At 56.5% G+C, this 10,669-nt stretch overlaps 1 protein-coding gene across 1 annotated transcript in view; it reads left to right on the top strand.

The window, feature by feature from the left end:
- The window catches only part of LOC119110179 (WAP four-disulfide core domain protein 5), a 30,680-nt gene extending 20,231 nt beyond the window's left edge, over positions 1–10,449 (top strand). Inside the window, exons 2-6 of the mRNA XM_037233916.1 lie at positions 276–408; positions 7,622–7,669; positions 8,844–8,960; positions 9,099–9,149; positions 10,274–10,449. Of these exons, the coding sequence (XP_037089811.1) occupies positions 276–408; positions 7,622–7,669; positions 8,844–8,960; positions 9,099–9,149; positions 10,274–10,449 (525 nt within the window). The remainder of the gene's footprint in view (positions 1–275; positions 409–7,621; positions 7,670–8,843; positions 8,961–9,098; positions 9,150–10,273) is intronic.
- Positions 10,450–10,669: the final 220 nt, after the last annotated feature.

Raw genomic sequence — 10,669 nt, 5'->3', positions numbered from 1 at the left:
GCCGCACTGCGCTGGCTCATTATTGAGCTGGTACCGCGCTGTCCCATCACTGAGTCGACACTGCTCTGGAGTTGTGACTATGCTGACACCGTTGACTGCTCTGTTGTCCGTTGACGCTGTTGACTGCTGCGACGGCTATTTTTGTGACCGCACTGTGGCGCCACTTTGCTGACAGAAGCGCCGTTGCCACGGCATCCGCTGTCACCAATCAGTGATGGGACGTGACTGGGCCGTCACGTGCCGCAGCTCGCCCCGGCCGGTGTCCTGTGGACGAGTCGGAGGTGGACGAGCGGGTGGCGGCGCTGCGCGAGCTGATCCCGTGTCGGCCGAGCCACCCCGAGGCGCTCGAGTGCCCCACCAGCCTCAAGTGCTGCGAGGTGGCCGGCAACCACGTCTGCCTGCCGCCAGGTGAGGCGCGCAGAGGCGGGAAGGGAGAGAGCAGGACATGGGAGCGGGCAGAGCAAGGAGGACCTGGGTGTCTGTCGCCAGGTGAGGCGCGCAGAGGTGGGGAGGGAGAGGGCAGGACACGGGAGCGGGCAGAGCGAGGAGGACCTGGGTGTCTGTCGCCAGGTGAGGCGCGCAGAGGCGGGGAGGAAGAGAGCAGGAGACGGGAGAGGACTGGAGGAGAAGGAACTGGGTTTCTGCCGCTAGGTGAGGCGCGCAGAGGCGGGGAGGAAGAGTGTAGGAGACGGGAGGGGCAGAGGAAGGAGGACTAGGACGGACAGTATGAAAGGCATATAGAGAACGAGGACGAGAGGCAGGAGAAGAACAGGGACAGACAAGGAGAGTCGAGGAACAAGACGAGGGTGAAAGAGGAGACGTGGGCAGCTTGAGCGGAGTGGGACATTGATAGATTCATAGTAGAAGGGCGTGCCGTCTGGCAGATTAATACCGTGAGGACGAGTTTCGCTGAGTCAGAAGTTTGGCTGCCGGCAGGCGGAGGCGGTGCCGGATCTTTCTCCATGACCCCAGGCTACCCTGGCTGAAGGAATGGCAGCTGAGGTAGAAGGCACCTCTCTCGGGTTTATGAAAGGGATACCAACCGCTCATCCAAACCTGTCCGGTAACGTGTTACTATTTTGTAAATTATATCATTGGCACTTAAAACGCTGTGCGTATTTTGCAAGCTGCTCTTCGTTTACCTTGCACACGACAATACAAACGGAAATGCCAAAACATCTTTCAGTGGTTTCAATGGCATACACTCTGGCAGGCTGATCATTCGATGAACGAAATTCGAAATGGTACGACGGGGCTTGCATATTACTGTTACTAAACCACAAATACCGCAGTGTAAAAATGCTTCTGAGCATCGGCACGTGCTATGGGAGATTGGATTCGTTCTTTGTTAACTGAAAAAAATTATCGCAGTGGCCTGCTAAAAAAGCACATCCATCAGATCATCTGATAAATCGCCTTTCTCTAATAGTTAGCCGATTGCCAATTCGCATTCCCAACACGCACGATTATTTCACTGTTGCACTACATTACGACCGTCGACATAGCTTTCCCAGGGCGTGACCGATGCCTGCCAAGTCACGCCCTTACGTATGGGCCATTAAGCCGCCCTATGCCATAAGCGCTCACCGTGGGCGACCAAGTAGGCTAACGGTTGCACCAATGCCGAGCCACGGCTCACCCATGCAGTCGGAACGTCCAGTGACTGTCGCGGTCATGTGTGAACGCATCCCATCTTCAGGCTGTGTGGCACCTGGTGGGACAGAGACATCAGCAGCCCTTGGATGACGTGAACTTCGAAATCTTGAAAGGCACTAGCTTGCTACGTATGGAGAATCACCCGACGTGTCACGTGTTCCGAGCGCACAACGCCGATGAGGGGTGCGTGACTGCGCTATGGGCCGCCCGGGGGCCCAGCTGCCGCCGGCGCCTGGCCGCGCTGCTGCAGCGGCCGGGCGGGGCTGGACCGGACCCCAGCCACCGCCGGCGTCCGGCCGCGCTGCCTTCAACGGCCGGATGGGTGGACGGGAGCTCAGCTGCCGCTGGAGAGCTGGCCGGGAGCCGGGGCACCGCCGCCGGAGAGCTGGGCGGGAGCCGGGGCACCGCCGCCGGAGAGCTGGGCGGGGGCTGGGACGCCGCCGCCGGAGAGCTGGGCGGGAGCTGGGGCGGTGTCACTGGAGAGCCGGCCTGGAGCTGGGGCGCCGCCGCCGGAGAGCTGGCCCGGAGCTGGGGCGCCGCCGTCGGAGAGCTGGCCCGGAGCTGGAGCGGTGTCGCCGGAGAGTTGACCTGGAGCTGGGGCGGTGTCGCCGGAGAGCCGGCCTGGGGCTGGAGCGCCACCGCCGGAGAGTTGACCTGGAGCTGGGGCGGTGTCGCCGGAGAGCCGGCCTGGGGCTGGGGCGCCGCCGCCGGAGAGCTGGCCCGGAGCTGGGGCGCCACCGTCGCAGAGCTAGCCTGGAGTACGGTCGCAGTCCACACTCCAGCTTTATGCTTGATGCCGCTTTAGCGGTTTCGACTGCAACTGTGACTCACTATCTAAATGGGTGATGGCGCTGACTCAGAACTCACTCAGAGCAGAGCAGCACAATTTTGAATCGACTGCTTCTCCGGCTCAACGAGATATCATCCTGGCTTCGAAATCGTAGTGGAATTGATTCTGGTGTCAAAAGTTAACCACGTCGGCTCCCTTTGTGGAATTCACAAAACCATGCACAATAAAAATTATTGCGATGCTAAGGGCCTTCTTCTGTACTTAGCTTGCCATTTTTTGCACAAGCAATTACTGCCAGTGTAGGAATATCTGCTGTTGGTTGCATTAAATTTAGGTTATCTGCATTGTTTCTGGCGTCAATTATAATTACTATAATAAATATGGCGTCAAATATAATTAATAAATAACTCCACTATTAATTAAGCACGAGTTCGCTTGACAGAGAGGTGCTAAGAAGGCCATGAACCACCAATGATCGTCGATAAGCCGTTATAAGCGCCAATATAAACTAAGCGATGGATTTAGCATGGCATCATCTGAGTTATCTCATTTGTGACGCACGTTCAGTAGAAGCCGCTGTTCGGCTCGAACGGAGAGAACGTGGAAGGGTTAACAGGGCCCTGATATTCCTCGCGAACCGTGGAGGCAGCAGCTGCGTTCCGTCGCAGTTTTGTCGTTTTCGTATCCATCTGCTCTCCGTGCCTGCTTTGCGGCGTTTATAAATAGCGGGCAGAAAAGTCATGCATTACACATTCATAACATACCGCAATGGTACATTTCAGACATTGTTGTTCATTCAGTACGGCTCCCACATACCCTGGGGATTACCAGACGGTTCATGAGACGCCGTCAGCGAACGTAGCGGCGTCGAATTGATGGTTTGCATTCCTCCTCGAGCTGGCATCTGGGTCATTGGTCCGCGGCGAATGTTCGCTGAGATCTCGGGGGTGTGGTATGCAATTAAGTCACGATACCTCGATGTCAACAATCCCGCTGAGCCAGTTGCTGAAGGAGACAGGTTCCGGTGCCATATCAAGATCTTGCAGGAAGCTCCGTTAATTCTGCATGGGTGGGTCTCGCTTTTTGTCTCGCCAGGTGAATCACTGCGGAAAAACAGCCAGAAGGTGGGGTGAAAGATTCCGTCGCAGGCAGTCACGACTTGGAGATTTATCTTGCGCATCCAGCGAGCGCCGTTCATGATCACCGGATGATGCTATAAAGTCGTGATCGTCGGGATGCAACGACTCCTGACCGTACCTGACCACTACTGGGCACTGGTGAGCCATGCGGCTAGTGAGTTCCCCGCGCTCCGTGAGGCCGACACCGCTGGCTGGGGACGGCCGTGTCCTGGCTGCCGGCGGAGGCCGGGGAGGCCGGCGCCGCTGGCTGAGGACGGCCGTGTCTTGGCTGCCGACGGAGGCCGGGGAGGCTGGGCTGCCGACGAAGGCCTGGGAGGCTGACACCGCTGGCTGGGGACGGCCGTGTCCTGGCTGCCGGCGGAGTCCGGGGAGGCCGGCGCCGCTGGCTGGGGACGGCCGTGTCCTGGCTGCCGGCGGAGGCCGAGGCCGCCGACCCCAGCCGGCCCCCGGCTGCCCGAGCACGCGCTCTCTCTCTCTCTCTCTCTCCCCGCCCGCTGCTAGGTGGCCTCTCGACAGGTGTGCATGCTGGAGTGTGCTCGGCGGTGATCTGGGCCGATAACGGGCGCCACTGGAGGCGCCACTCAGCGGCCGCCCGCCCGGCCGGCCCAGCACCCCACACCGGCTCAGCTGACGCGTCTGTCCGGCGGGAGCAACACGACGACGCTGCTCCGACAGCATACACACCAAGCTATTTCTCAGCCAGCGATACTTTCTCACGGCACTCGTCCTAGCAATTTAAGTCCACCCATGCTCCGAGTGCATGGATGGACTGTGGCTCGGCATTGGTGCAGTCGTTAACCTACTTGGCTGCCCACGACGAGAGCTCATGACATGGCATAGTGGCGGCTTAATGGCCCACACGTAAGGGTGTGACCTGGAAGCCATCGGTTACGCCCTGGGAAAGCTATCACGACTGCTTTACGATAGAAAATGGAAAGAATTGTTGGTTCACGCTGGGGGAGGCTCAGATAGAACTGAAACATCTCATTGCACAAGGTTTGACACAAACATACACACATATCAACATACATACCATATATATATATATATGGTATGGTATATATATATATATATATATATATATATATTTATATATATATATATATATATATATATATATATATATATATATATATATATATATATATATATATATATACATATGTATGTACGTACATATGTATACACAGTCATACTTGATTGTAGGCGTTTCACAGCTGACACCAGATGCATCGTCGGGTAAAAACACGTGCAAGGTTTATCACACACGACACAAACAAACTTAACGTGCCATGATCCACGTGTTTAATCATTAAGCACAGTGGCGAGCATTAAGTATAGTGGAACTTCACCGGTCGGAGCGGCTACTTAAGCGCGCGCTCGGGTGGGGGTCAGATTGATCCCCTAAGATTTTTTCGGGATGGTTTCCGAACGGCGCGGCGTAACCACGCAACCTTTTGCATTGCTGTAGAAAAGTCAATAGCGGATCACCTAACATAAAAAATTAGATGTACCTTGCAAGGTCGCTGACCTATGGCAGGTCAAAGTCAGGCCATGGTTTCAGCGAAGGCAATTTCCAGGGAATCGTTCAACCTGATCCAACAACTAAGTGTTAGACGAAGCCATACATCTCTGAGATACTTTCTTAGGCAGCATGAATGAGCAAAGTGCATTGACTTAGGGTTAGGTATGAAGGCCAATCCAGAGTCAAAATCAACCTGTTTTTACTCTAGGGCTTAGCGTATGGAGAATTTTCTGGCGCCCATTTCGAATTTATTGATAACAGGAACCGTATTGTGCACCCGCCATGGTCTTTTCACAGGTCACAATAGGCTACTGACCTAAAATAGCCCCGGTCAACATTTGGTTTTTAGGGGCATAGTGCCTAACGTAATCCTAGTCGCTTATTCAAATGCAAAACGCATTGCAGTCTTGTATGACTTTGATCAACATGGCTTTCAAAAAGTCAAAAAGGTCATTGACCTTAAATGAGTGTGTGACTTTTTGCTTCAAACACTTATCTAGGTTCCAGGGGCACTTTGGAGACCAACCTGAAATTTGACCTTGTTTGACCTTACTTGACCCAAATTGCATAGCCTAGGAACCTTAAAATTTGACCTAAGTAAGTACACGTACAGGTCAACACACCCTGTAAATTTGGTGTCTCTAGCTCTCTTAATTTATAAGATCTCAGGCGGCCAAATTGACCCCCACCCGAGCCAAGGGTGTCAAGCCGACCACCCGGGCTCGTGTGAAATCAAAGTTAGAAGTTTTTCGGAGCAATCCCGCAAAAATAGTGTTACCAACCAAATTTGACTTGTTTGGCTTATGAATGGCAAGGTTAGAAAGATGGCATGCTTCATTTAACGCAATCAATGCATTCAACGAATTGCTCAATACGTGGCTGCACCTGCGTTGCGGGCATATTATGCTATGTCATGTCGATCATTCAATTGTTTTGATATGGCTTTACATTTCTACACAAGGCCTGCTCCACACGGTAGAGCCATGTGACAAACCTGCCGTCATCTCACCAGTGGCGACCAAACCACGGTGGAGAGAGGGGCCCAGGTCGATTTTAAGTGCGCACACATTCATTTCTTCCCACTCGACGTTGTGGGAGAGTTATTTCTCAAGATGCTGAAGGCAGTAGCCGGACCCTTCCGCCCCTTCCCACTTTATACACGACCTTTGTATGTCGCGCTTACAGGGAACATCAACTTAATATGCCGGGTCGTCTGTAGTTAAGTGGTTACGCTGCGCGTCTGGGAGATCGGAGACGCTGGATTCGATTCCCCGTGCGCCCGGCTTCTCAGTCAGTGCGAGAGGCATGCGACACCATAGAACGTCGGTAGCCGCGTGTGTCATAAAACCCCAATACAGCAATGTGCCGCTTGCAGCTGGTCGTCCCGGCACAGATGCGGGCTCTGGTCAGCACTGGTTTGTCCAGCATTCTAGTGGCTGGGGAACCATGCCGCCCTAATACCGATCGTTCTTCGAAGACGTCAGCTCATGAGAGGAGGTAGTTAGTTCATGGCCTCCGATGATTGGTGAATGTGCCTGATTGCATGACTGGTATGCTCACACCGCGTACCAATAATGCTATCTGCGTCAAATTGGCCGTCTGGGCTGCTTGTAGTAGCAGCGAGCAGGTTTTTCTACATTCCTTTGATAATGCTACTTAACGTGATAACTGAGTCATTTTCCTGACTGTTGTGTTAGTGGGGTCGTCGCACTGTTGCAACAGCAGTTCGCATGCAGAGGAGCACAGGACAAAGTAGCCCATGCAATGGTGCCGTGAAAGCAAAATATGACGAAGGGCGCGAGCAGTTGATCTTAAGGCGCCCCAATAAACTGTCATTCGCGAGTTTTGTGCTGTCAGGCTGCGTGAATGAAATAGGTTTCTTTGTGTGCTTATCGTCATAAATCAAACGCCATGTCAAACACCCAGTGTTCAAACTTGCGCCGGTGGTTGCGTGCAGTAATCTCAAACGCTACTCATCCAAAATGCGTGACTGGATAAGATGTTTGGCTATATCAAAGACGCATGCTAAGTTTTGAAGCCTGTGATGTCAGGTTAGTATGTTGCTTCCGGTGTAGCATGGCTCGTGTGCGGCGTGGGTTATCGCCTCCCTCACCGGCGCCGCGTGGTTTACGGATTACTCAGGTCATTGTTACCCCCCCCCCCCCCACGGCCCACGCTGGGCCAGCGCCTCCCTGCAGGGCGTCCTGCCTGTCCAGTGTCGCCACGTGATGACCCGCTGTGGACGTGATTGCGTTGGTCACGTGCACTAGCCAGGGGCGCCCCCTAGCGGCCAAGCCGGCCGGCTAGCGAACGGCGGAGCTCGAGCCGGGACCATTCGGCTTGACCTGTATCAGCTAGGTCGGAGCCCCCGGCCTGACCTGCATCGAACCGGGCCAGGGCCTGACCTGTACCAGCCGGGCCGGCCCGGTACCCCCGCCAGGGCCCCCGGCCTGACCTGCATCGAGCCGGCCGAAACGGACGGCCACCTCTGACCCGTTACTCTGCCGGCAGTGTCCGAGGCGGGCGGCGCCATAGAGCAGGCGGCGGTGCTGGCTGAGGGTGAGTACCGGCACCCCGCCCCCCCCCCCCCTGCCCCGCACTCGGCTACTGGGGCCTGATGATCGCGCCGCTCTGTCCCGGAGCACGCCTCAGTGCATCGGGACCGGTACGGCTGGGCCGCCAATCGGCCGAGCCGGGTGTAAGCGGTCCGAGCAGGCTGCGCCGCCCGGTCCGCTTCACCGGCCAAGCCAGCTCAGGCCAGGCCCGCATCTCATGCCTGGTCTCTGATGAGTCACGGGTGGTGACTGACAACCATCTCCAGCATCTATGCATTAAAGGCTCCAGCTGACAACTATGGGTTGGTACTTGAACAGACACGTTATCTTGTGCATTTACAATCGGTGTGTGCGTGCACATGCGTAGCATGTGTTGCATTTAGATGGCTGTAGTTTCTACACCAGGCATGCATTAATCGTAGTCACTCGCAGCCAGACACTTAAGCATGCTCTACTTCACCAGGCTTGAGTTTGCAGGCCTTCGTATAAACGGACCTTTAACGTGTTGCGCCCTCTTTACGGCCCTGAGCTTTCATATCCATATAAGGGAACACCGCGCGATCGCGGGCTTACTGGAGTCCTAAATCGTCTCGCCGGATCGCTCGTCATCACAACGTATCATGCGTATTGAGTGCACGTGCAGCTTCCCTTCAGGCGTGTCCTGTCGCAACTGTGCAAATGTTCCTCTTTACCACTGCCGTGTGACTTCTCGACTGCTTTAGCCAGCCTTTATGTGTTCACGTATACCCGTTCTGTGGCTTGATGCCATTCTCCGTGATGCCAGATACGTAACATTTCTGATCCTCTAGAGAATCTATCAGGCTCATCAACTATACTAGCGTATCCAAGTCAGCCATGCTGTAACACTCTTCTATATGGTTGGGTTAGGGCTCAAGTGGTATATTTGAATGCTTTTACATCCACGGTCATATTCTACACTGAAAGCTGTTTAAGTTTGTGAGAGCAAAGGCTTCCCAACTTTCTCACTTGCTTCTTGTGTGCTTGAGTCTTTACGTGTATCGGCTGTGACCCACCTGTGTCCCTCTTGTTCCGTCTGCGTTTCACCTGCTTGCCTCCGTTTTCCGCCTGTCACCGGCCCGCGCCTCGCCCGTCGCCGGTCTTGACCTGGCATGACCCGGTGTGACCTGTCGTGACTGGGCCGTGACGGGGCGCCGCAGAGGTGCCGGTCAAGCCGGGCGGCTGCCCGCACGCGCCGCTCGAGCGGCTCCGGTGCCGGATGCCGGCGCGGGACCTGTGTCTGCACGACGGCCAGTGCGCCGGCTCGCGGAAGTGCTGCCCGTCTGGCTGCGGCCTGACCTGCCAGCCGGCCGGCCGGCCCGGCACCTGTCCAGCCATCAGCTGGCACGTGGTGCGCCGCTGCTGGCGCGACGGCCGACCCAAGTGCTACCGCGCCAACGACCGCCACTGTCCAGCCGGCCTCAAGTGCTGCCACAACGGCTGCCTGTTCTCCTGCGTGCTGCCAGGTGCGCTCTTCTTCTCCTCTCGACCTCACGCTCTTACTCTCTCCCTCTCATGACCTGTGTCTCTCTTTTGCTGATGCGCTCTTCTCTCTCGCCTCATTTCGAACTGCTTTGTGAAGCTCGCTGCCTCTGCCGTGCTGTCGATGAGGGTTCTCAGTGGACAGCTTGTGCGTTCCTCGATGCGAGCTTGTGTAAACGGTGTGCTCTCTCCTTCTGTCGGCCTCAATCCCGACCATATCTTCTGTCATCTGTGCTAGCCCTAGATCCCGACCCGTCTGCGCCCGCACATGCTCATAAACGTCCGCCGAGGGCTGCCGACCGAGTCGCCGCGGCGGATACAACACACATGACCACACATAGTCTGAACGTATTCGGGTTTTGACCCGTCGCTGTCAGGATTTGGCCGTCCACTGCCGTTGGTGAGTAATGAGCTGATACGAGCGCGGCGAGAATGAGCTTTAGAGAGAGCGGCGTGACCGAGGGCTTCCGAGGACTTCGACCGGTACTGAGCTCACCATAACTGAGTCTACACATGGCTACGGCGCTACTTTCGTCACAACAATCCACGCTGGCGGTCACTGCTCGTAAGTGGTCATCCGTGATCTTCGGTGACCATCGAAGACCGTTAACAACCGTCGGTAAGCGTCATGTATAGATGACGGTCAGGCGCCATCATTGACCGCCGGTGACTGTCACTCATCACTGATGGCTGTAGCTGACCGCCGGTGACCATCACTGGCCGCCGGCGACGATCACGGAGCGCCGGTGATCTCACTGACCGCCGGTGACCATCACTAGCCGCCGGTGACTATCACGGAGCGCCGGTGGTCTCACTGACCGCCGGTTACCATCACTGACCGCTGGTGACCATCACTGACCGTCAGTGATCGTCACTGATCGCCGGTGGCCATCATAGATCGCGGGTGACCATCATGGACCGCCGGTGACCGTCACTTACCACCAATGACCGTTACTGACCGCCGGTGATCGTCACTGACCGCCGGGGGGTGGCACTGGCTGTCGGAAACCACCATTAACCGCCGGCGGCTGTCACTGACCGCCGATCACCGCCACTGACCGCCGGCAACCATCACTGGCCGCCGGTGACCGCTGGCCGTCCGTTTCAGAGGAGCAGCTCTCGACGAAGCCGGGCTTCTGTCCGCCGCCGTCGTTTGTGGATGACTTGCCGCCGCCATGCCGAGGCGGGGCGCGTGTCAACGCCTGCGACGCCGACGACCACTGCCCGGGCGTGCTCAAGTGCTGCCCGGGCCTCTGCTCGCGCCAGTGCGCGCACCCGCTGTGAGTGTGCCGGCGCAGCCGCCCTGCCCCGACAGACGGACGCGGACAGACGGGCCGGGACGCCAGCACCACTGAGACGGAGACCGCTGCCACGCCCCGCACGCCTGAGGGAGCCAGCACACCAGCTAAGACGACGCCGGCCCGGCCTTCTGATGCGTGCTGCCTGATGTCAGCTGGGCCAACGGTGCCGACTGCCTGGCGCTGCCTGCAGCCGGCCGTCCGCT

Source organism: Pollicipes pollicipes, unplaced genomic scaffold, assembly GCF_011947565.3.
Source record: "Pollicipes pollicipes isolate AB1234 unplaced genomic scaffold, Ppol_2.1 Scaffold_7231;HRSCAF=8579_pilon_pilon_pilon, whole genome shotgun sequence".
NCBI lineage: Eukaryota > Metazoa > Arthropoda > Thecostraca > Pollicipedomorpha > Pollicipedidae > Pollicipes > Pollicipes pollicipes.
This window is presented reverse-complemented; position numbering and strand designations above follow the sequence as displayed.